Here is a 27,696-nt window from a genome sequence, read left to right on the forward strand (position 1 = left end):
ACTTTCAGAAATGACTTCCTGACACTTAAATCTATACTCAATGTTAACAAATTTCTCTTCTTCAGAAACGCTTTCCTTGCCATTGCCAGTCTACATTTTATATCCTCTCTACTTCGACCATCATCAGTTATTTTGCTCCCCAAACAGCAAAACTCAGTTACTACTTTAAGTGTCTCATTTCCTAATCTAATTCCCTCAGCATCACCAGACATAATTAGACTACATTCCATTATCCTCGTTTTGCTTTTGTTGATCTTCATCTTATAGCCTCCTTTCAAGATGCTGTCCATTCCGTTCAACTGCTCTTGCAAGTCCTCTGCTGTCTCTGACAAAATTACAATGTCATCGGCGAACTTCAAAGTTTTTATTTCTTCTCCATGGATTCAAATACCTATACCGAATTTTTCTTTTATTTCCTTCATTGCTTGCTCAATATACAGATTGAATAACATCTGGGAGAGGCTACAACCCTGTCTCACTCGTTTCCCAAGCACTGCTTCCCTTTCATGTCACTCGACTCTTATAACTGCCATCTGGTTTCTGTACAAATTGTAAATAGCCTTTCCCTCCCTGCATTTTACCCCTGCCACCTTCAGAATTTGAAAGAGAGTATTTCAGTCAGCATTGTCAAAAGCTTTCTGTAAATCTACAAAAGGACCGTTAATAGGTGCCGCACACAAAGTGTGTTGAGCCGACCACCATTGATGTCTGCACACTAACAAGATCGTTTGCAATCGTGTCAGGCTTGAAATCATGTTGACTGGAGTTGAATTGTCTTCAATGACGAGACCCCCCAATGACCAGCTAAGATGTGTCTGGAGATGCCACTGACTTGCCCACCATGCAGACTGACAGCCACGAGCGATTATCTACGGTGCCATTTATTTTCGTAGCCAGGACCCCTTTGGTTGTCATCCGCAACATCCTTACAGAACAGCGCTACATCGACGATGTTCTAAGCCCCACTTTGTTGCCCTTCATCGCAAGCTGTTTTGGGGTTACATTTCAGCAAGATAAAGCCCATCCTCTCACAGCGAGAGTTTCTATTGCTTGCCAAACCATGCATTGGCCAGCAATGTCTCTGGATCTCTCCCCCTCTCGCCCTCCAACCGTCTCTGGATTTTGATGATTTAACGGTCCAATTGAACAGAATTTTGCACGATATCCCTTAGAAGGACAGCCAACAACTCTCAGTGTCAAGGCTTGCATAAGGGCCAGAGGTGGACCAACGCGTTATTGGCTTCCTTAATTTGTGAAATCTTTTCTCTTGACTAAATCATCGAATTTTTCTGAAACTGTGATCATTTGTTTGTCTGTTTCTGTTTTGATTTGATTTGATTTATTGAGCACCCTTTTTATCATATAATATGATATGGAATTTGTCATATGTTACATACAGAAAAAATATGAATAACAACAAATTATGTAAAAAATATCGGTGAACAATCTGAATTAAATATATAGGCAAAAACAATTATAGCGTACATGATATAAATTTGAACAATATAGGACACAAATAAGTTACATATATTCTGTGTATAATGGACAGCAACAAGAAACAATGATTATAGCACTCTATATTGACAAATTAATTAATTTTTGTGTGTACATAAGAGTCTACCCCACGACACAAGTTTGTATGTGAGTGACTTATAAGATAGGTGAAGGCACGCTATCTTTCTGACGAATTCATGTATTCACTAACACTGTAAAAACTATTACTAATTTTCTTTTGAGTTCACTTTTAAAACTGCTCAGCTTCTGAATCCTTTTAATTTTTAAGGGAAGAGCACTATAGAGAATTTTCACGTCGTATATTGCACTCTTGTTGTACTGGGCTTCCCTATGCACATCGCTGTGAAAGTCAGTACTCTGTCTTGTTGTACAGTCATGGAACTCACTGTTTAAAGAATAAAACTGGGGGTGAGACTTCAGAAAGCACATACTTTCATAGATGTAAATGGATGGAAGAGTCATGATTTTATATTCCTTGAAAAATTCCCTACATGGATCTCTAGGTGCAGCTCCTTTTATGATCCTTATCGCTCGTTTTAGAATAATAAAAGAGCATCTTGCCTGACTTGAATTGCCCCAAACTATGACACCATATCGCAAAAGACTATGCGTAAGTGCATAATATGTACACAATACTGTTTATCACTGCAGCAATTTTTGAGCATTCTAAACACATAGCAACATTTACTTAATTTTTTAGTAAGCACATCTATATGCTTGTCCCACTTTAGATGCTCATCTAACCAAATTCCTAAGAATTTTGTATTTGGCGTTTGTAGTATATTCTGTTGGCCTAGCTTCACAGTTATATTTGGCTTCACATTATTTGAAACATGTCTGTAATTCATCCATAATATTTTTTTTTCTCATTCACAAATAAACTGTTGTCCCTGAACCATTTACTTGCTTCAACTGTTGTTTCAATTTTCCTGTTAAGGTCAGTCTCATTCTGAGCTTTAATAAAGAGACTTGTATGATCAGCAAAAAGTAGACAATCAGCTTGTGTTAAATAGTTTGGCAAGTCATTTATAAAGATCAAGAACAACAGGGGTCCCAACACCAAACCTTGGGGCACCCTATAACTAACTTCCTTATAACCAGAAAAGTATGACTTTCCATCATGAAGTATTTCTACTTTCTGGCATCTGCCAGATAAGTATGACTTAAACCATGCATGAGCAGTACCACGAACTCCATAGCAACTAAGTTTTATGAGCAGCAGTTTATGATCAATAACGTCAAAGGCCTTCGATAAATCTAAAAAGACCCCACAATTTACTTCATTATTATCAATGGAATTTAGGACAAGTTTTAGAAAGTTGTATATAGCTGTTTCAGTTGATCTATTCTTTCGAATGCCATTTTGTTCATTGACCAATATTCCACTTTTTTTTAGGAAAGTAGAGAGTCTTCTATATTTTTTTGAAAAACAAGATAACATTGATAAAGGCCTGCAGTTTTTTACATCATAACGATCCCCATTTTTGTATAATGGTTTTATAATTGATTGTTTCAGCTTTCTAGGGAAAGTGCCAGTACTGAAAGATGCATTAATTATATCTACAAGAAGAGGAGTAATATATCTGCTGTGTTTAATGATTTTGTCAGGAATGCCATCGGTGCCACAGGATACATCACATCTTCCGATTTCCGTCCCATTCGGATGATTCCTTCGTGGTGCTTCGTTTATTTTTGTCTGGAGAGGGTATAATAACATGTGGGGGAGAGGTGTGGCATAAACGCCACAAGATGTTTACATTATACCGGTAAGTACTTCGCTTTCAGACCCACATAAATTGTCGGACAAGTTTCTTTAGTGATCCAATTGTGCAAACGAAGATGCGAAAGAGGTACCGTCGGTTGCTGTACGAATCGTCTGAAAAATGGTAGTTGAGTGTCATTGGGCGGCAGTACATTCAAATCTACGGCTGTTCTAAGAGACAAAATATTTTAATGTGAGATTGGCTTATCGCAAGGTAACCATCCCTCTATTCAGCACGGATGTTGCTCGTCTCTTTTTTGTAACACTTTTTGCGACTTCTGACCCAACAGAACCGTTAAGAAACTGCACTTCACAGCTCATTAATTTACTGCAAAATATCCGCAACTGCTGCGCATCGTTACTCTGTAGTTCCCAGTTTTATGGTTTGCGCCTAATTCACTTCACCTGTCTATGCACGGTTTAACTTGCGTTCTTCTTTCACTTGTTTTTCTTTCTTTTTCTGAAGGTAGGTATTACATAACAGTGGCAACTTGCCTCTAGCTCGAATTCATCACAAGAGATCTCCACTAGTGGCTGCAAAAACTCTCGGGTAGCTACAGTATTACTGTAAATCTCACCGAGAATAACTCTCACATGTGCAAAGCAACTCGCAGAGTGGGACTATCTGATTATTTTGTTCAACTCGAGGACACTCCCGGCGACCTGACTCTCGGCGATGTTTTACTCACAATAGGTCTCTAAAAGTGAAAACCTTTCACTTGCAAACATAGCTTGAGACTGACAGTAGACGGTTACTATCCCTAGATCTCTCAAGCTGACTCGCACATTTACGTTGTAACAACACTTTGAGAAAGATATAAACATTTTGTCGCAGAAGAAGGTGAGTAACACTGTGGTATAGTGGTTATGGTACTAACCTGTTGCACGGAGGGTCGACTGAACAGTTTTAATTTTTATGTTCGAATACATTCTAGAAGTATCCACAGATGTCAAGAAGCATTGCACTGGAATGATCTGCAGCTGTATATGTACTGTATGTGTTCTGGCCGGAGGCAGTTCGCTCCGCGCTATTGTATGTGCAATTGCTGAATAAACCTTCGTTAAATGAAGTTAGTGTTCGTCATTCATCTAGTTACACCTTCTTCTACGTGACAATATCATAAATGAAACTAGGAGTAAACAAGGATGACTTGTGTGGAAATTGAGGTTAATGTTGATTGCGAATGGTTACAGTTGCAATAGCGACGTTTCATGCAGTTTCTGTTCTCGTAATGCCTTCTTTCACGAAGCCAGTGCAGATATTAGATAGGCGGCTAACATTTGCTCCTTAGCAAGATTGGAAATACTAACAGATTGGCCTGTGTAAACAAATAGGAGAGGTTACTTGAAAGATAGTTTCTTTTGTTCATCAGCTTAAAATGGCAGGTAGAGGTGTTATTTGTGACATACATGGTTGCAATAATTACCGGCTACAAAGTGATCGAAAGTCTTCCTTCAGATTCCAGAAGAGTAAAGAAATGTAGCTGTTTATGTAAATTTGTCGTTAGTGTCTTTCAGTGAGTTAGTTGTTCTTCTTATAATTTCTATTATTTGTTATAATTTCTTATTATTTCTAACTATCCTTTTGCTATTTTTAGATGTAAACAGTGGATTATTCGTAGTAGTAGGGCAAATCTTGACGAAATATTTAGAAAAGAAGGGCCAGGGCATTTAAATAGGAGTTATGTAGTATGCTCTGATCATTTTGTAGAGAAGGAAGTCAGGAACAAGAATTTACTAAGCCAAGGGTAAGAGTTGTTTGTAAAGCAATATAATGGCTATATTTAACGCCTGTCCAATGATTTATTACATTACTGCTGTTACATAGAACATTTTATTCTCCTCGTTTCAGTATTTGGCATGGTTCTGTTCCTTCAGTTTTGCCTGACAGAGAGGAAAGTAAGCCCAAAGAAGAGAAAGCATGAAGAGGATGTGGAACAACAATTCATGGTTGGATTAATAAACTGCTCGAAAGTACTTGTGCTCAGAATTAAATGAAAGGTTTAATTTCAAGTGTCTTTTTACCATAAGACTGACACAGGATGGTATTGAAAATGTATTTGCCATAGTGAGAGGTAAAGGGTGCAACAATGTTACCCCAGATGCATCAAAATTTCGCCGTCCTCTTAGGACAATTATGATAAACAGCTTGTTATCTTCACCATAGAGCAGTAACTGTGAATTCGATGTTGCAGCGTTTCTTATTACACGGAAAGATCTGTAGGTGAATAACCTCACAGTTCGTGTCAGTAATAGGTCTATCGGTAATGTCGCCGCTGCTGCTGTACAAGGAAATGCAGATAATTACGTTATTTGTTGGGCCATAATCAGAATTGAGCGCAATTAGTGTAAAATTGCTTTAATATCAACTGAACAAAATTAAACAAGAAGCATACACCTTTCATGTATTTATAAAAAATGTGAAACATGCCAAATGTGATTTTTTCTCAATGAATGTGCAAAATTGTAATCTTCTACAATGCCTGACATTTTCAGGGGTCATTTTAGTAATTTTTTATTGGAAAGCACTTGTGAAGTTAGAAACAAATTGGCCCATAGACTGATGAGTCAGTGTGCTGCAGAAGAGGGTGTTCGCGAAAATTGTTTCCTCTTGTTGGCTAACAAATTCTTTTCGGTGCTGTTCAAAACATATGTAAATAAAATAAATGACTCTTCTGCAAAAAATGTGAAATTGCAGAAAATTATGCATGTGTGATGAAATATCTTTTGTAAGACGTCAATTGTAATTAGTGATATAGTCTCACATTCAGTTCTCTGACGAATAAAATTGTTTATTCCACAACAGAAAAAATATTGCCTTTATTTCAAGATTCCGAACCTATGATTCAGTAAGTACCTTCTTGTGCCCATTACTTTATGTATGAGAGCCAAATCCAAGACATCTCATACTTCCTTTCATGCATGATCACGTGCTAACAGGCTATCAAAACATAGATTAGATTAGATTAGATTAATGCTAGTTCCATGGATCATGAATACGATATTTCGTAATGATGTGAAACGAGTCGAATTTTCTAATACATGACATAATTAGGTTAATTTAACAACATACTTAAGTTAATACAACAACTTTATTTTTTTGTGTTTTTGTTTTTCTTTTTTATTTTTATTTTTTTTTATTTTTAAAATATTTTTTTTCTTAATTTATATCTAAAAATTCCTCTATGGAGCCGCTAGATGTCACCGCTGTGCACTGTTGTTTCGTGCTAAGGCCGGTATTACACTATCGAATTTCTTTGTCCAAAATCTTTCTCAAAGATATCTGATAGTGTAATAGGGACTTTGTCAAATGTCGTCCAATATTTGATCAAATCTAGGGCCTCGCTGTATATTTGATCAAAGAAACTGCTTGTCTTCTGTTCACTGCAATGTGACATGTTACCACATGGAGCGCTAGCATCGCTGCAGCGTTCTGTCGTCTGTAGTGTTTTTATAACCATTGCCGGTAAATACAATTGGTGTGTACCGACAACTACAAAATTAATAAAGATGTCTGAAGCTGATGAGGCGCTTTACAACCTGAGGCACCCTGAATACAAAAATAGATTAAGAAGATTGGAGACCTGACCTAACCTAACCTAACATAACCCTCTCCTGTAGCAAGAAATCGGAGTGTTACAGTGAGCCTGTCTTCTGAAGATGTAGCAGTTCTTAAGTGAATATTGTGCTTTGTGATATGAGGATACACTTCATTGAGCACGTACAGAAATGTATGCTCATCCATTCTAAAGTAATTGATGTACGACTTGACGTCTTCCACTGTAAGCTCACGTAACAAGTTTTGTTGAATGCTTTTATCGTGTCGTCGTAAAACCCACGGCTTCACCCAGATTAGATTAGTTTTTCGTTCCATAGATCCTTGCTGAGGAAATCCTCGTGGATGTGGAACATGTCGATTTTTTTAAAGCTGGAATAACAATACTGATAGTATGAATAAATACAATACACCATTTGTTTCTATTAAAAATTTCGCCAATGGAGTAGAAGGAAACTTCCTGGCAGATTAAAACTGTGTGCCCGACCGAGACTCGAACTCGGGACCTTTGCCTTTCGCGGGCAAGTGCTCTACCAACTGAGCTACCGAAGCACGACTCACGCCCGGTACTCACAGCTTTACTTCTGCCAGTACCTCGTCTCCTACCTTCCAAACTTTTGGAAGGTAGGAGACGAGGTACTGGCAGAAGTAAAGCTGTGAGTACCGGGCGTGAGTCGTGCTTCGGTAGCTCAGTTGGTAGAGCACTTGCCCGCGAAAGGCAAAGGTCCCGAGTTCGAGCCTCGGTCGGGCGCACAGTTTTAATCTGCCAGGAAGTTTCATATCAGCGCACACTCCGCTGCAGAGTGAAAATCTCATTCCGGGAGTAGAAGGAGTTGGCCAGTAGTACGTTTTTCAGGCTCCTTTTAAACTGATCTTTATTTCTAATAAATTTTTTATGTTTCCTGGCAAATTATTGAAGATGAGTGTTCCTGAGTAGTGGACCCCTTTTTGAACTATAGTAAGTGCTTTTAAGTCCTTGTGCAGATCATTTTTGTTCCTGCTATTGTATGTATGAACTGAGTTGTTTGTTGGAAAAAGAGATATATTATTTACGACAAATTTCATTAAGAAGTAAATATACTGAGAGGCAGTAGTTAGTATCAGGGGGGTGAAACTCATATAGGGATTTCCGGTAACACGACGTTGGTTTGGTCCCAGGCCACTTGGAGCGCTGCCAGTTTAGCAATTTTTAGTCTCGTGTTCCTATTGGATGACGTAGTCTTCCATAATTGTTTTGGTATCGTAGCAACGTGATCGTGATTTTTTGTTTAAATTGCAGTGTAAGTATGTTGCTATTATTCTGCTTAATTTTTGGATGCATTCGTAATATTTGATGGTGTGATGATTCAGTATTTACTTTTTTACTTTTGTTTCATACAGAACACGAGGTTGTATCATCACATTAAGTTCTGTGGACTCTTGTATATTTGTTCCTGCAAAGAAATACAATTTCCATTGCTCAGTTCACTTAAAGGGTAAGTATATTTCTTATTTCTGTTCATATTTCCCTGTATTTCATAGAGAATCCCATGCTAGCAGATTTTGACAGTTGGTATTCAACTTTCCGAATCCTGTAATGGAATATAATTCTGACTTTGATTCATCTTCCTTTTTGCCACGAAGTACTCTTAGTGACATAATAAGTACCATTTATTGTGCCTTTGCTGCACACCAAATATTGGACGTGTTACAATTGATTCGTAATGCCTCGAGTGTGTTCTATTTCCCGTTTTCGACAGTAAATATTCTGTACAGGGAAATACGGAAGCTTCCGATCCCACCCGTCTGCTTTGACCCATGACGTCACAAATATGGCGGAAACAAAAACAAACACACACACTTTCCACAAGAAGCCTAATGACACTAACGGGACAAGCGCGGGAAATGGGCTGTTTTGGGTGGGGGCAAACTAAATATAAACAAATTTAGACGCCTTGCGTAGCTACAACGTGTAAGTGAAGACAGCCATGCATGAATACCCACCCACCTCCCCAGGGGTCGTAACCCCTGCAACCCATAGAAGATAAAGATGCTTCAGTACCTGATTAGTGTTTTTTTGTCTTTTTTTTAAAAAATCTCAGGGGATAGAACGAACAGATTAGAAAAATAAATATAATAAACTAAAACAGAAATTGGAGGAAACAGATAATTAAAATAAGTAATAAGTGTTTTTAAATTTTTTAAAAAAATCTCACGAGATAGAATGAACAGATCAGAAAAGTAAATAAAATAAGATAAAACAGAACTGGAGACAGCCACACTCAAACCAAACTCCGCGCCGTCCTGACGTCACACACGATAACACCCTTACGTCACGGGTCAAAGCCGACGCGTGGGATCGGACACTTCTGTCGACCCCTGTCCAGTACATAACACTCTATCCAGGTAAAAAGTGTTTGTTGCTGTTTTATCGACAAAGGTTGTGTTCTCACATAATGAGACATTTGTTTTGAAGTCACACAAAGCAGGTCCTTCAAGCAGTTGGACATTTACACGTATTATTGTGGCAATATCCAATGCAGTAGAAATCTTCTCACACTTTAATGCTCAACACAAATGTAATACAGATTTACAGCTGTAACTGTTACTGATAATGTACAGTTGAATTTGGTATCTACCATGGTGTCTAGATGCTGAAATATACTGGAATGGTGCAATAAGTAGTGTTTCTACTGCCTGGTAGCACTGTTTAACGAAGTAGTGTTGAATATAGAATATAGTGCAACTACGCTCACACAGTTATATATACAGTGATGTGCATGTCCGTAGTAGAAATGAGAATTTGTTTCGTTTTTTCACTATTTTGTAGCAATACCACATCAGATTACAAGCCATGATAACAGTTATCAATACTTCAGTACAGGATAGCTGCATTTAGACATAAGCTAATATGATTTTTGATAGGGAAATTAATTTTACATTGAGTTTTCTTTAACATTAATCAATGTAAACCATACCTGATCTTTTTTCTCGTTCCTAATTTTTGGTTTGAATAACATTTCAGATACATGAGGATGGATCATACAAGAAGAGAAGAATCCAGTTTGAGATTGAAATTGAAATACTCGTGCAAGTTTCCCGGATGCAGGAGTAGTTATTATGTAAAAACAAATTCCAAACACAAGAATAAACATTTCTGTAAATTTCCAGCTGCATCAAAAAGTGAGACTTTAAAGAAGTGGAAATTGATCTGTAATATAGATGAAGGTGTCAACTGTAGTTATTATTATGTGTGTGAGGATCATTTTTATGAAGCAGATTTTGTGAACTTTACTAGACACAGGCTAAATCCTGATGTTATACCAAAGCACATGGAATTGGTGTATTACCCCCCCCCCCCCCATCTGTGTTACACTGGTGGTGGTGGATGGTGGTGGTGGTGGTGGTGGTGGTGGCGGTGGCGGTTTCACCACGTCGGTGCAAATATAAGTGAGCACGAGACAGGTCACAATGCAAAATCTACAGTAATACAACGAAGCAGTCCCCCTTTACAGAGCACAGATGATGGTGAGTACAGCTTTTTATCCTCACCTGTTTATGATGTTGAAAGTAGTCCAGGTGTAATGGGATCTGGCGTTTCTAAACGTGATTTAACTCCAAGAAAACACAAAATGTATAAACTGCATAGAATTACAGTTTCCAGAGTGTGTAAATTGTAAAAACAGCTACAGAATGAGAGGAATAAATTGAAAATTCTAAAAGAGTTGTATGATGACAGGAAATTTCAGTTAATTGAAGAAGAGTTGAATGATGTGACTAAAACTTTTATTAATAGTCAGCTAAGAAATGCCAATATGCAGTCCACAGCAGTACAGTGGTCTATACAAGATAAGGCATTTGCTTTATCTATTTATAAGCATAGTCCCCGGTTGTACAGATATTTGGCCACATACTTCTCCCTTCCATCTGTTAGGCTGCTCAAGGGAGTGCTTTCCCACATACCATTCGATACAGGACTTAATCCAGCTTTATTAAACTTTTTAGCAAGGGAAGTAAGTAATATGCATGAAAATGACAAGTATTGTGCTCTACTTTGTGATGAAATGTCTCTGGATGATGGTATGTACTATGATGCACACAAACAGCTAATCTATGGGTATCAGGACTTGGGTCATTTAGGACGTTCACCTGTAGCTGCTAGTCGAGCATTGGTTTTTATGCTGAAAGGCATTCACAGAACTTGGAAACAAGTTCTAGCATATTGCTTTACCGCAGCCATTTTCCACTACACCCATTTGAAATCAGTCATTGTTCACATCATAAGTGAACTACAGAATATTGGGTTCAAAGTGGTTTGTACTGTATGTGACCAGAATGCAACAAACCAAAAGGCCCTTAAGCAACTGTGTGAAGCAAAGTTGTTGAAGCCCAGTATATTTCATTTTGTCGTCAATAATCAACCAATTGTTACCATTTATGATGTACCACATCTGCTCAAAACACTAGAAATGCTTTGATAGATAATAAAATTCAATTTGAACCTCACAAAGCAGCAAAGTTTGAGTACATCAGTACAGTGTTCTTTTTGGATAAAAAAAAACAGTTCAAAACTCTACCCAAATTAAAAGCACAACACTTTAACGTTTTTGATTCCCATGTCAAAATTAAGGTAAAAGTTGCTGCTGCACAAATGAGCCATACTGTTGCAGCTGCAACTGAAACATATGTTTCTACTCACACATTACCATCTGAAGCTATACACACAGCCGAGTTTGTGGAAAAGTTAGATAATCTCTTTGATTCACTCAACAGTAATGAGCAATATCCCAGGGATGGAAAACAATTTAGGTGTGCTTTATCAGAAAATTCACCACATTCAGAAATGTGGTATAGCATATTGCTGGCAAATAATAGGTTTAAAAACGGGAAGGAACAAGACTAATATGTTTAGCTTCATAAAAGGTTGGCAGATTACATTACAGTCTATTATTTTCTTGTGGAAGACCTTGAAAGTGGTTGGCTTTAAGTACTTAAATTTAAAGGCTTTCAATCAAGGTGCTTTAGAAAATTACTTTTGTTGTATAAGACAACATGGTATTGCTAATACAAACCCAACTTGTTTTCAGTTTGTACAAGCTCTGAAGACTTGTGTTGTCAATCATATGACTTTGCCTTTCAAAGCCATGAGTGTAAGGCACTGTGAAAATGATGATTACACTCCCTGGAGCAGTTTGTGTCACTTTTTGGCAGCCAGTGGTAGGAGTGAACATTTAAGTGAATGTGAGATGAATGACACTGATACACCTGAGCAAATTTTTTCTTACTCAGATGGTATCATCGAGTCTGTAGAAGATCAACAATCCTTAGCCTATGTAGCAGGCTATGTACTAAAAGCCATAGATGTACCAGATGATTGTGAAACATGTAATACCAGTCTCTACTCCTCTGTTGTGACTGAAAATCATTTGTTTACCTCATTTAAAGAGAATAGTGAGGAGCATTCTCATTTCAAATATGCAAGTGAAAGAGTCATGATTTTCCTAAGGGCGCTCCATAATCAGTTGTATGAGTATCTAAATAGTCATGGTCACACAACAAGACTACATGATAATTTTAAAAAAACATTTGTTCTGTCTCATACAACAATTTGTAATAAACAATACATTGAAGAGAGACTTCTGAAGACAAGTATTCCATTTATAATCTACAAGTATGTGAAAGAAAAGAAATTTACAAACAAGAGGAAATTGTGTATGCAACAACTTAAAAAGAAGTTCAAATCATGTTAAAAGGCTTTGTATTTCAGTGTTTATTATGTGTACAATGAGAGTAAGTTCCCTATACATATACAAATGTTGTGTTAAAAGCAGAGAATTACATGTTCTTGTATCAAAATCATGCCTTTGATTTGTTATGACAAAATCTGGTAATTCAGCAGGAACGTAACTTAACACTTTCTAGATGTGATGATTGGACTCCAAAAGTATAATGAATAAAGTGCTGTCAAGGGGAATTTGTGTTAATTTTCAGTAGTGTACCAAACAGTTTTCAAAGAGGAGGTAAATAAATAAAAATGTTAAAAACAAATGTTGTACCAGCGTCTTCTTTCATTATTTAAACATGATGCGTGTTGCCAAAATAACAACCGAATTGGGGGAAAAAAGAAAAAAATGTTATGTGTTGCAGTTCATTTTCTTTGTATGTCTCATTGGCAAAAACATTTTGGCTACATTCATGGAGTGTCTACCTGCTCTGCTCCCAATTTGTTTTTCAGTTGATGTAAAGTAGTATTTTGTGTGTTTCATAAATTTATTTGAACTGTGCAGAAGTTCAATTTTGGATGACTGAATATCCATAAATAGCAATCAACAGAAAAAATAATAAACCGGATTTTGTAGACTTAACAGTACATCCTTGGTTTGTAGCACAGATTTTTTTTTTTTTGTAAGTGACCTCTTGGTTATCGTTTAGGTGTGTAGTTATTTATTTGTGTAACCTACTATTCCACTTTCGATCATGCGAGTGGACATAATGTGCTTTAGGATATGTGGAAACGTAAAAATTATTTATATATGCATGCAATGTCAGATGATTTTTTAGTCTGGCATGTGCTAAAGCTCGTTTATTTCCACATGATAATGGCCACACGGCCAAAATCGCAATATTGAGTTTTACAAAAAAATTCCACAGACAAAAGGTGACGTCGTAATTTACGAAAATTTTCACAATCTAAACTGCAGCTACGAGTAGTTAATGTTTGTTTTTGATTGAGATTTCTTTTATATATTACTTTGCAAGATCTCAAAAACCTTTATTACTGCACAATGCGGCCCACATTCAAAGATTAAATGAAAAATATTGTCATCTAATTCGCGTATTTAGAAATAAACATAAGAGATTTTCGCGCCATATTTTTTCGTATTGAAGTTCACAGTCAGGCCACAAGTAGCGCTGGTGTCGTTCTGTGTTGCCGTATAATAACGTGGTCTTTATATTGGTGTTCACTGGTTAGTATATCCAGTTCTTTGAAGAGGTTTCTGTAGGACGTCCGTGAATTTACTCCACAAATAATACGTATTACACGCTTTTGGACTCTGAAAACTTTTGTTTCACTTCAAGATTTACCCCAAAATATTATCCCATATGACATCATGGTCATTTTTATGTTGCCTATGTCTGCTAACACTCGAATTGCAAATACAGATTTGTTAAGGCCTTTCTGCAGTTCTGTGGTGTGCTCTTCCCAAATGAATTTATTATCAAGTTGTAATCCCAGGACTTTTAAGACTGTCAACCTCGCATGTATGGTTCCAGTTTTCCCCCACTTCTTTTCCGCATGTGCACACAATGGAATTGGGGTACATGCAACTTGACGAAAAATTTGATGACAGTGTAATACCCCTTCTAGCGCTACGTCAAAGATCTTTGTCAAATATATTGGACGAAATATTGGATCACATCTTTGATCAAATCTTTGACAAAGAAATTTGATAGTGTAATACCCATGGAGGTAAAAATAAGAGGAGTTGTCATGACGTCACAAACTTGAAGCCGACCCAAGAGTAGGTCCGCCATGTTAGCTACCCCAAAACATTCGCTTCTGGTGGTTTGATTCCGTGTAGTCGTAAAGTGTTTTGATAAAAAATGCCGGGCTTGCGTCGCTCACGGGTGTACTAATCGTTCTGATTGTAGTCTAAAGTTTAAACAAATCACATTTCATTCGTAAGTGGACTTATTTAAGCGCTATTTTCTTATATATACTTGAAATTCTGATGCACTGTAAAGTTTTACAGTATGGTTTTATTTCTGTGATTTAACTTTAGATTTCTATCAATCCAAGGCGAAGAGCTGTCTGGAAGTGAGCATTACACTTGGTTTTCACTGTGTGGTTATTCTGAAGTAACTGAAAAGTCCTGGCAAGAAATCTCCTGGAAATGGGGACTAATGTTTTAATATGCAATAATTTAATATAAAACTAATGTAACTAAATGTAGTTAATTAAATCTTCAGTAAAATGTGTGGAACACCTGTTACAGTGGTTAAATTATAAGTACTTAAATGGTTACATATTTGTTAAAGCAAAGTTCCCTATCGAAGTCCAGGCTTAGATCATTACATTAATCACTGTGTTGTCGTATTACCCTGTAAATTTCTGTTCTTTGCCACGCTGAATGTCATTTGGTAGGTACAATTTAAAAAGAAAGCAGATGTGGAAATTGCAATGGGCCTGACAATCTTAAATTCAGTTCTGTTCCTTCGTAATTTAACGTATTTTTCACTTTGTTGACATGACAGCTGGCTTGTTTATATCATCCCTGCATACATCTATGGGACACCAAAGGAAATAAGGTAAGTTTCTTGCAAACGTGAACATTTAAAATTTGCATTTGACTTGAAAATGCAACGAATACAAATCGGTGCCTCTAAACTATCAATCATTGTTTTTGGAGTTCTGGCTTTATCAATTATCGACACAAACACAATGAGAGTGAATAGAAATGGATTACAAAAGCACGCTTTTCATAGCACATACGTCTCTTCTCGGTTATTCTAAGTGTATAAACAAAAAGGAATTACAGTACTGAGGCAAGAAGCGTAATATTTTTACGTATTACTGTATCGAATACGCATTTAAGACCAGAAAAACGTCTGAAGTTGCGTTCCTTATGCTGTGTTGTTCACTAAAACCGAGTAACATTTACTATATAAAACAAATATCACGTGCACACGACATAAATAACGAACAAGAAGCAATTGTAAACACTCGTCTGCTAATGTTTTGGGGGATCCGAGATGGCGGCAGGCCCCGCCCACTGCCTTCAAAACAACGTACAGCGCAAGTCTGTAGCGCCATCTCCCCTTATTCTACCTCCATGGTAATACCGGCCTAAAGTCTATACTTGTCTCGTACGGAACTAATGCACTCTTGTGTAAGTTTCCGCTATAATATTTATAAGCTATTTGGTTTAGTCCTTTTGATTTACTGTTATACAAGCTCTGCCGTCCAATGACTCCTACATAATGGCGGCAAGTGTACACGTAACTTTAAACCGCTCTGCAGTTTTTGAGGACTTAATTTCAATCAAGTGTGTTGTTTGTGACGAAACAGTGCTAAATGGAGTTAGAATATGCGTGTTTAAACATAAATGGTGCCATTCACGCTGTTATGCTCAAGAAGATTTACAAATACAGTGTAAATGTGACATAGAGTGTAACGGCCGCGAGATCGCGAGTGAAAAGTGCTACGCGGGAATAGAAGATAGCGTGCATGACGAACTTCAAAAAGAACTTGACGTTATAAAAAAATATATAAAAACAATGGAAAATTTGGTACTAACCATACGGGAACTGTCTGAATCGTCAAGGCAACAAGATCTCATTAATGCTAGCCATAAAATTCGTAGGTATGCACAACCAAATGTACAAAGTGTAAACAGTACGACTGTAACTAGAAATATGAACGAACTGATCACTCTAAAAGACACAAGTGAATTAAACGCAAGAAAAGAAAGTGTTAATAGTGCATCTATGGATAAAAATATGAACAAACTATCCACACAAAAATATACAAGTGGATTAAACGGAGAAAAACACAAGGTAAATATTCGTAAGGAAAAAAAAGTAAACAACCACGTTATGCATAAGCAAGGATACAAGCAACAGACATATATTTTTGCAGATAGTCATGGGAGAGGAGTTACGGAAATTATGAGAAGAAATCACCCAGACCTTAATGTAACAGGCATCATCAAACCAGGCGCGCCATTACGCGAAATTCTGAAAAACAGTGACAACATATTAACGACGGGTAACAGCTGCATCATAATAGGAGGCGCAAATGATGTTTACTGTAATGAAACTTGGCGTGCAACGAGAATCCTAAAGGAAACAATCAAAAGGATGCCTCAAGTGCATTTCTACATTGTTAGTATCCCCAGGAGGCACGATCTGATGGAAAACTCGTGCGTAAACATCGAGATTGTTACAGCAAACAGGCTATTTGAGAAAATATGTCGAGGTTTCCAGAATACGACTTTTGTAGAGATAAACAGTGTTCACAGAGAGCACTTCACAAGACATGGTCTCCACATGAACGTAAAAGGGAAAAAGATTATTAGTGCCGAAATACTTAAATTTATTAATGAGTCATCTGTAATGGAAGTGTCTCCAATCCCAATTCCGCCAAAACAAGAGTTGTCTGTAACAGTGGAACCATCATTATCTGCAGTAGAGCTACAACAAACACCAGCAGCAGCAGCAAAGGCTCAGATGTTCTCAGCAGCAGTGTCTGATAAACCAATAGCAGCAGAATCACCACAATCATCAGCAGAGCTGTCGTCATCAGCAGCAGCATCCAGAACAGCAGACCACATAATACTACCTCAAGGCAATGAAAATGCATGTGAGGAAAACATACGAAGGTCATTAGCTGCAGCAGCTAACAAAGAAGGGCAGTCACCAAGTCGGCGAGCACAGGAGCCACCAGCAACAGCAACCACACAGAAGAGGTGCCTGAGGCCTGGGAGATCAACAGCAGAAGCAGCTTCCAATCAAGACAGATGCCTGAGAACTAGGAGATCTGCTACACTAAGTGACAATTTTTTATGGTACCGAGTAAGCAGAAAGAGAACATGGAAAAAGATGTAAGTAAAACTGTCCATTTTAAATACCAGTGTGACAATAGTGAGAGGAATATAAACACCGGACAAAGATACGTTCCAGGTTTAATGACACAAACTGAAAAAAAATCACTGCATAGTACCAGAAGCAAAGGGAGCAAGTGAAGTGCTTAGTATATTACAGGAAGGGGAACTATTACATTTAAAGCCAACTGTTAGAATACTTCACCAAAATGTTCAATACATAAACAATAAAACAGAGGAACTAGAGATAATATTACAGGAGTATAGGCCAAACATTCTAGTAGTTACAGAACATGGGCTAAAAGAAAATCACATAGGAATGTACAACTTGAAGAATTATGTGAAAGTAGCCAGTTTTTGCAGAACTTCCTATAAAGGTGGTGGGGTTGCTATTTTTTCTAACTATAAATCAACTAAAGCCATAAATATAACAAAATATGCTATAGAATTGAGCTTTGAAGCTACAGCACTGGAAACTAAAATTGCTGGGAATTTATGTTGTGTATTAGGTTTGTATCGATCACCAAATGGTATAATTAAAACCTTCTTTGAACAGCTGGAAGATATAATCCAACACCTCTCAAAAACATATGCTTATTTGATCATTATAGGAGATCTGAACATAGACACGAGTAAAAATACAGACAATACTAAGACCCTACTGGACTTATTGTGCATATACAATCTAAAAATAAAAATAGATAAACCAACCAGAGTAACAAAGCATAGTGAAACTATTATTGATCATGTAATAACAAATATTCCTACATGCTATTGTGACACACAGGTAATAAACTCCACATTAGCAGACCATTTTGCAATCATGATAGACATAAATATAAAGACTAGTGATTCAGTGCAGAAGATATGGGAGATGAGAAGACAGAACTACCCACATAACATAAATCTGCTAAAAAAGATGTTAGAGGCAGAAAACTGGGAAACAATATATGCAGCTAAAGATGCAAACACCAAATGGAACCAGTTTTATTCTTTATTCACTTATTATTATGATGTTACATGTCCTGTTAGTAAAAGGCTTGTCAAACAGCAACAAAAAAAGAAAAGCTGGGTGACTGGAGAAGTAATCCATGCCAGAAATAATCTGAGAGTGTATTATGACCTCTCCAAACAAAAAAATAATGAGGCCTACAACACACTGTATAAAATAAAAAAGAAAGAGTACTGTAGCTTTATCAGAGAAACTAAAGCATCATTCATCAGGATGTCTATAGATAAGGGAAAGAACTACTCAAAAGGTTTATGGTCGTTCATTAATGGAGAGAGAGGAAAAGTAACAAATCGGGCAGAGGACATCTGCCCACTGATGAGTGGGAAAAGCAACGCAAACCCTCTAGAAGTAGCCAATACTTTTAACAGATATTATATTACTGTAGCAGACGAATTAATAAGTCAAAATAAAACAAATGCAGTAAGTAAATTGTTAAACCCCCCACATACAAATCATACTATGGTTTTCATACCTACAACAGATGCAGAAGTGTCAAACCTAATAAAACAACTTAAAATTAAACATTCTTCTGGCTTGGATGGTGTCACATCACATCTCATAAAGGAATGCAGAGAATGTATATTAAAACCATTGACACACATGCTGAATGCTGCGATAGAAGAAGGTATATTTCCAGATTCACTGAAAGTAAGTAAAGTGAAGCCAATATTTAAGAAAGGGAACAGGGATGAATTAGGAAATTACAGGCCAATATCATTGATCTCAACATTTGCTAAAATCTATGAAATGATAATAAAGAATAGAATTGTAAGTTTTATAACAAAGTACAGTATACTGCATTCATCACAACATGGTTTCAGAGAAGGGAAGTCAACAAAAACAGCATCAACAGATATAATTGAGCACATTCTTAATTTACTTGACAGGCAACAAAAGACTTGTGGGATTTTTATGGACCTATCTAAGGCATTTGATTGTGTGAACCACTCAAAATTAATGATGAAATTATATCAGTATGGAATTAGAGGAAAATGCTATGACATACTTAAATCATACATTACAAATAGGAAACAATGCACAGAAATCAGACATACTAGTGGGGGAAACATAACAAACTACATATCAGAATTACAAACAGTTAAACACGGTGTGCCGCAAGGGTCTGTGCTTGGACCAATACTATTCATACTCTACGTAAATGACTTCCCTAACTATATAAATCAGAAACTTATAATGTATGCTGATGACACAACAATCATTTGCACAGCTGACACAAAGGAGGAGCTTGAGAAGGAAGCACTCCTGACTATTGAAAATGCAAATAAATATTTAACACAAAACAACCTGTTTATGAATCAGTCTAAAACAATGAATGTAGTATTTCAGACCAAGCGTAGTGAAAATTATAATATAAATGTTAATATAAATGGAAACACTATTAAAGAAGTAACCAGCACAAATTTTCTAGGAACTATAATAGACAAACATTTGGCATGGGGGGAGCACATAGATGCACTGTGTAAAAAGATAAACAAACAGATCTTCATCATGCATAAAACAGCTAAGACTGTGGATGATAAAGTCCTCAGATCAATGTATTATGGACTTGTCTTCCCACATTTGTCTTATTCGGTTCATATATGGGGAAATGCACAAGCTGGCTACCTAAAAAGAATATTCACAATTCAGAAAAGGGCAGTGAGATGCATTGCAAAAATACCACCAAGACAGACCTGTAGGCAAGCTTTTGTACACTATAATATTATGACAGTATATTCACTGTATATATACCAAAGCATAATGGTGGTAAGGTCAAGTGATAAACACCTCCTAAATAAAGATGTACACAAACACGGTACAAGAGGAAATGAAAATTACTACATGATAAACAGAAATCTAAAACTGTCTATAACTGCCCCAGAAGAAGCAGGCAAAAGGTTTTTTAATAAACTCCCCAAAATCATTAAAAAAGAAACAGATCTAAAATGTTTTAAAAATCATTTGAAACTATATCTCACAGAGAAATGTATATACAGTTTGAGTGAATACTAAGATGTGTTTAAATATATCATTACTGAAATGTACCTGTAAAAATTATCATTTCTGTATGTTTTTTTTGATTTGTGTGTACATATAATGTGAAACATGTAAAACCTTTGTATGATTATGGACTATTTCTGTTTAATCATTTGTTTCATTTATATATATATTGAAATCAAGTTTGATGTTAATAGGCTATTGTATGACACACCCAATACTCTCAGCTGGATTTTCAGCTGGAGTCCATGGGCAAAGAATAAATAAATAAATAAATAAATAAATAAATAAATAAATAAATGATTTTGACAGTATTTCGGCAATATATGGAAAATTATTCCCGACACAACACAATCGATATACTCCACAAAAAATGTGAACCTACTGAATTGCTACTTGCGACTTCTTGCCCAGACTTCTAGCCGCGACTTGCCACTGAAGTCGCAGCTAGTTCCATAGCATACAGGCGTCTAAAGCTAGCGAAATGAGTGATGCTCAACTACCGGACCTACAGATAGATGGCTCTAGCGCGTGCCGCCAAGAGATCCTACCATTGAGTGTCCGCCATATCTGAATTTGGCAAAAAAACGAAGTGTCAAAACACGGATGAAAATGTTTTTCGTTCTGCGCCCTCATAAGTATTTTAAATTGGATGTTCTAGATATCTACACATCAACACAATGAAGTGTTTCTAATCTAGCGAGAAAAAACAGTGACAGTTCTGCTATGAAATTCCTAAATTCGAGTGTGTTTTGAAAGTTTGACAAGCTGACCTATAAATTGTTTACTATTTTATGAGTGCTTTACTTATTTGCCCGTTTTAAAACACTATTTAAGATTCAATGGAGGTCAACAAATTACCTTACTTGCCGAAGCTTTTAACTACTGGTATAATTCGGAAAATCAAGTGTGGACAACAGTGAAGACGTCTCTTGAAAAAAAGTTGACATCGTGTGCTTAGGGGTATCTTTACTGACAACAGAAATTACAACTGAACTATTAAAGTATTACTTACGTATAAACAGAAAAAATCGTTATTTTTTCTTTATCTGAAGTGATGCATTACCGATCTGCATATATGCTGACACTGTAATTGCAACATGCACTTACGAATTTGGCACTCTCTTTGATCAGTAATTTAAATGCCATGATTTTATTAACGCCTATACATGACACGGTGTATTTAAACTGAGTGATATGGTAGAAGCACCAGTTTTTAACAGTGCTACAGTCTTTGATACGAGACAAGAAATACATTTAAATGAGATAAACACAAAGCCCAACGTTAAGGCTCCTCTTAAATGCTTGACTTGTATCATTTGGAAGTTGAAGTCTACTAATAATATTATATTGGACTGATCCATGATGATGTAGGAAGTGAAGGAACTTGTTGAAAATAACCTCGATCACAGCTGTTAATTTTAAGGTTGGGGTGTCTTAAAACTGTAATTTTCCAGTCTGACACCCAAACAATTTTAAAATTGAATTCAAAACATGTCAGTGAGCAAAATTAATTACACTTTGAATTACAACCATAGAATTCTATTTCTGTAAATCTTGGCTCCAGTCTTTGACATGGTGTCAATCACTGGAATGACTGGTTGTCAGTATACGGCCCAAGCAAAAAACAAACCTGAAAGTGAAAGCTGCAGAAGCTGGCCAGACAGGCACCCCAATGGCTGCTACAATCTGTGTGAGACAAGGGTGACATTATATTGCAAATTTAGTGTAAGAAGTTCCATATTGTCTGAATTTGTCATATACTGACAGGACAATCTAGTCCAGTCGATTTTCTTATCTGCAAAAGTACACTAGCCAATACCAGTGGCACAAAGGTAGTGCCACATTACAAACTATCTGGTAATAACAGAAGTATTGGTGGACAATGTACAGTAAATAATATGTAATAACCTGAGAAATTCAAAATTGGTTTGAAGAAATAGGACAGTATTTGGAAAGAGAGTAACATTTTGAAAATAACAAATGACGCAAGTAGAGTTTTCAGTTATGAAGGCTCGCTTAAATTTTTTTTCCCCCCTCTCTCTTTTCAATTATCAAGGGAAAAAATGTGATAACATAAAAGTGCAAGAAAGTTGTGTACAATGTTGGACATGATGAAAAAGAAAATTTCACTATGCTTCCTCCTCCTTGTGAAGAGTATTCCTGTAATAATAGCTAATAGCATACCAAGAACGTAAGGGTGTCACAGTGGAGATTTGTTTTCTGGTACAGACATCTGATACAACTATTCCACAACAAAACGTACTTTCAATAGGTGTGGTACCAGTGCACTCCCATGGGATAACAGAATATTATGTCCTCCAGGAATCACATTGGGTACACCACATACAGCATAAACTGTACAGCAACTACAATGCTTTGTGAGCAAGTAATAACAGTAAGTATCTTTAATTTTAACATAACTCTTGACTCCCATAATTATCTGCTTATACGTGTGCTTGTACTACAGGTTATTGGTAAAGCAAATACTAATTGAATACGTCTTCACACTTTTAATACTTAGCAGAAATTCTGAAAAAAGTAAATTGTTTTACTACTGTATCACCTCTATGGCGAATTAAGAGGTACTGACTGGTTTCTTTGAACATTTAATAGAAGCCTTCTTTTTTACCTGCTATTGATAAAGAGCCATTCCAAGTTCTGTACAGAACAATCTCTCACATTTTTCATGAGGTTTGTTATTCTGTACACTAATATTTCTTCTTCTAAATGGTAAATAATGCATTCAGGCAGTGCTGGTATTAAAGGTAATTCATGAAATAAATTATATTTAAACCAGAAAATTAAAGGTTCCACATGGCACATGAAAAGTACCTTGCTACACGCATGTATGTACAGATTCCAAAATGTCTGTGAATTTGAGTTACAAACTTTTTTAAATAGAAATATGAAGATCACAATACTTTGGGTCTGCAATAACTCAAACGTAAAATACTTTAGTTTCCTATGGGAAACTTTGTTCTTTACGTGACTTGTGCAACTGCTTTCACTCTTAATGGAAAACTAAATGGTTTATGTTAAAGTTAACTAGCAAAAAGTGTAACCATTGTTACATAATTTCTGTGAAGTAAGATTCCTTAATGTTATTTCCTTCCTTTGTCATCATAACTCGATAATTTCAGTTCCGTATGGGACATATGAACTAACAAAATGAAATGCTTTTATTACTATGACCAAATAAAATCTTTTTAACATGTAGTACACAGTTCAAATCAGCAAAAAGTGTAACTGTATAATTAAGGTAAATGTTAATGAAAATTAGGCATGTAACATTACTGAAATTTCCTAGATTTCCACGTGTACCTGTAATCACTGTATTCTGCACTTTGTAGTGCTAGAAAGATAATTCTATATGATTATTTGCATTCTCTTCTCCCCCCTCAACACAGGAAAATATAATAGAAAGACATCCTAGCAAAATAAAGACAAAATTCAGAAAATTAGGTTTTGCCTGACTCAGGTCCCCTCATTCTAGAATGGTTATAAAGTAATAAGAATGCTTATGATCAACTGGAACATTGTGTTCATTATAGGAAGTATTAAAACAACTGTTTTCTTAAAGTGAAACATTCAAGTTAACATAGTTATTGAGGGACATATTTTCTCACACTGAAAGCCATCTGTCAAATAAGTCTCAGAACATTCTTTTTTCCATTAATTTTACACAAATCACCCGTTTTTAACGCAAGTGCATATTTTGTAACACGAAACATCTTAAAATAAGCTTATATAATAAACAATTATAACTTTGTTACGATATCTACACAGGATGTAAAGACTTAATTTTACTTCAATGTGGTTCATCTTTTGAAGTTCATCATCACACAACAACAAATCTATGGACAAAATAGTTTTAAAAAATCTGTCAAAATGTCACACCCATCTGCATGGAATGTCCCATTACATAATTTTTCCAATTTGAGCACTATACATGATTAAACAATATGAGTTTATTTAACTTCTGCCTTATACTTGATTTGTTGTTTAAAATTTTCTCAGCAGGCTTTTTTTCCACATGTTTTTAAGCGTATGCAGGAGTATAGGGATGCAATCTTACAAGCAAGCTGAGTCTGATGTAAGTCCTCAATCCTAATTTCATAACGGTAATCATGACCAAGAGCAGGAAATGGGTAATCTACAAATTTCTTTTTAACACAATGCAAAATCTTGGCCTGTATATATTTCTGTCACATATCCCCAGCAGTCACAAACATCTAAAACAGTTTCTGAGTATTCTACAACAGAGTACACGCAGTCACTTGTTTTAACCAGTTTTCCCCAGTTAACAAAAGTTACAAATGCATTTTTATTGGCCATATTGGGAAAAGCATAGAGAGAATCACATTCTAATGCAGATTTAACTACTGGTGGCTTCAGTATGTGAAGACAGTCTTTGCATGTGATCTGCCTTGAAAGCGCAATGACACACACCCTGCAATATAATAGAGTATGTTTTACTTGTGAAATGAGAACTTAATCTTATCGTCAAGAAGTGCACACCACTCCTCTACTTCATTTTCTGCAGCACTTTCATCACTTTCTACTACATACTTTCTTGCATGAAAATCATAAACAGGTGGCAAACAACACACATTAAAATTTGAGCAATTCCCATTTATTGCAGTGACACTGTTACCCAAGAGCAACTTTCTCATGGCACATTTGAAGTGGTATGCATTTGGATTGTTGTTCCAACCACATCTGGACCGAATGCAGGGGGAAAAAAGCTCTATGTGGTCTTGTGACAGTTTATATGATAGCAAATGCTTCAAAGGAGATTCAACACGAAGCATACTTGTCAGAGCTATGTGCCTTACTGATTGCATATTGAAAATTATCCCAAAAGCAAAAATATTTCTTGCATGGAGCAGCAATGGAACACCAATGATTTTTAAGTTTTTGATATAATTTTCAGTGTGTCTGAAAATACCAACGTGTTGAATGGGTGTTGTGTGATGTCCTTAGGTTAGTTAGGTTTAAGTAGTTCTAAGTTCTAGGGGACTGATGATCATAGATGCTAAGTTCCATAGAGCTCAGAGCCATTTGAACCTTTTTTTTTTAATTTAATTTTTTTTTTTTTTTTTTAAATACCAAGCCAATAAGATTTGTTGTCAAGTCTCAGGGGGCTCTTATACCCTTTACCTAATGGATTTCTGGAGTTCAGAATATCAAAAATCCTATCAATATTATACAAAAATTCTACTGTTGCTTCACTTCCTTTAATATTTGGATCAACAACCCTCCTCAAAAACCCTATACTATCTGCCACACTAGAACTCAAAGTCTGTGGAGCTAATGAAACATTCATTTTTCTATTTACATAACTTATATGTTGTCCTGATAGTTTGTTGGCAAATGTCATACCTTCTTCTTGTTGTACCTTGTTCAATTGCTCAATGAAATGCCATCTAATAATGCCAGTTGGAGACTCAATAGCAGATACTTCTGCTCGAGCATTTCTGGCAAACTTCATCATATGACATGTCCAACATACAATAAACATTGTAGCTCTTAAAATCACCCTTGGAAAAATTTAAAGTACAGCCAAGTGTACATAAAGTGCTTATATTTACCTTCCAGCCATCACATGTAACACCAAACCCTAATGCCAGAACTATGCAGCCTCTCTAAAGCGGATTTCATCAGTGTGGCCTGATTATTTGCCTGTACACCGTTGATAAAGAAATATGCAATCGGGCATATAAATTTGCCTTTAATAGAGACAAGCATGAAAACCAGAGCCTCAGATGCCTCTATTACTTCTTTTGACTGAGGCACTTCCCCACCAAACTCTAAAAAACCTGTGTATTGCTTAGTTCCTTGGTCCCAAACTACTTGCTTCCTAAGTGCCACACTGTCTACAATTAGACATGAATCGCTGAACTGGTCCCTTACGATTGGGTTCGAATCAACGTACTTAAAAACACCTTTTAAGAAGCCAGTTTCACAGTCGACACTTGCCACCCATTTGGAAATCAATGATTTATGGGTCAGAGGCATTAATTTTTGCAGGTATTCATATGCTGCTGGTGAATAAAAGTACACAGTCATTGCAAACATTTTCACATTTGTTGTGTATCTATTACCCTTTGACGAGAGAGAGTTGTCCACTAAATTGCACACTAATTCCACTTGTGTTCCTTTCTGATGATTGAAGAAGTTATGTAACTTCTCAGGAAGATGCCCCTTCTCCTTCAATGAACTTATGATGTCATCCATGGAAAACACTTTCTTCTCTCTTCTTCGAAGTTTTTCACGGACACACTTCACATTTCAGTTAACGTTTTAATTCGTGCACAATGTCTGAGAAAAAATTGCAAGTTTTGGTCGCCTTGTCTTCCATTTCTACTTTCGACTGTATACCACAATCAATTACTTGAGAACCAACTGCACTCTGAAATAAAGAAATAATTTCGTTATATATGATTGAAATAACTCAAGGCTTGATGAAAAAATATTATAAGAAAACTTTGGGGGTGTGAAAACATCCTTATACTAACGATTTCGACACAATTCGCAGCTTCTGCATTAGATAAATGGGACATGCTTTCCACGGAAGAATTCTCATTGACAAAATTCTCCACGCAATCAGTAGCTTCTGCAGAGGGCAAATCAAGCACGGATTCCAGGACAGAACGCTAAAAACAAAAATATGGAACTGTATTACAACATTGCTTAGACCTATGTAGCCCATTTGTGTCCGCACGAAATAAATTCACAAAAGTCAAAACCACACACATAGCAAGGAAATTAATTAGCTACCTCAAATGGAGAAGCATCGTTGTCACTCAAAATCCTAACATGTCGTCGTGGCTGTTTATTTGGTGGCATCAAATGTGTCGGAAAGTCAAAAATTGATGGCACTGCTTCGTGTCTGAGACGTTTCTTCCACGTTCCAGGGCTCACTACGTAATCATCTTGCCGGAAAAGGTTTCCGCAAAGAAAACTGCAAGACGTAGGTTTAAAATCTTTCCGCTTCACAGAAGTAATCCACTTCTTTAGCAGCTCTGGGTGCTTTAGAGGAAACCTGTTCAAAAACATCGAATTAGCAAACGCACTAAGTCTGTATTGTTGTCGTATTGTATCGGTAGTCCTATTACCTGTGAAATGGTAAGTCACTTTCCTTACTCCATCGCTTCGTACGCTTGAAAGCGGAACAAGAAATCACCATTTCGATAATCCTTAATTCCTTATACACCGTACAGACCGAAAGAAACTTCTTGCCAAATTCGAATATGGCGGGCAATAC

The 27,696-nt window shown here is 36.4% G+C and overlaps 1 protein-coding gene and 1 non-coding gene across 2 annotated transcripts in view; both read left to right on the forward strand.

Moving 5' to 3' along the window:
* The window catches only part of LOC124551048 (zinc finger protein 716-like), a 293,881-nt gene extending 287,871 nt beyond the window's left edge, over nucleotides 1-6,010 (forward strand). Inside the window, exon 6 of the mRNA XM_047125918.1 lies at nucleotides 5,130-6,010. Coding sequence (XP_046981874.1) covers nucleotides 5,130-5,202 — 73 coding nt within the window. The 3' untranslated portion in view covers nucleotides 5,203-6,010. The remainder of the gene's footprint in view (nucleotides 1-5,129) is intronic.
* A 1,501-nt stretch (nucleotides 6,011-7,511) lies between these two features.
* Trnas-cga lies at nucleotides 7,512-7,586 on the forward strand. The gene has a single exon. It is a non-coding gene; the product is annotated as a tRNA-Ser (tRNA).
* Nucleotides 7,587-27,696: the final 20,110 nt, after the last annotated feature.

This window comes from Schistocerca americana, chromosome 9 (genome assembly GCF_021461395.2).
Source record: "Schistocerca americana isolate TAMUIC-IGC-003095 chromosome 9, iqSchAmer2.1, whole genome shotgun sequence".
In the NCBI taxonomy this organism is placed as follows: domain Eukaryota; kingdom Metazoa; phylum Arthropoda; class Insecta; order Orthoptera; family Acrididae; genus Schistocerca; species Schistocerca americana.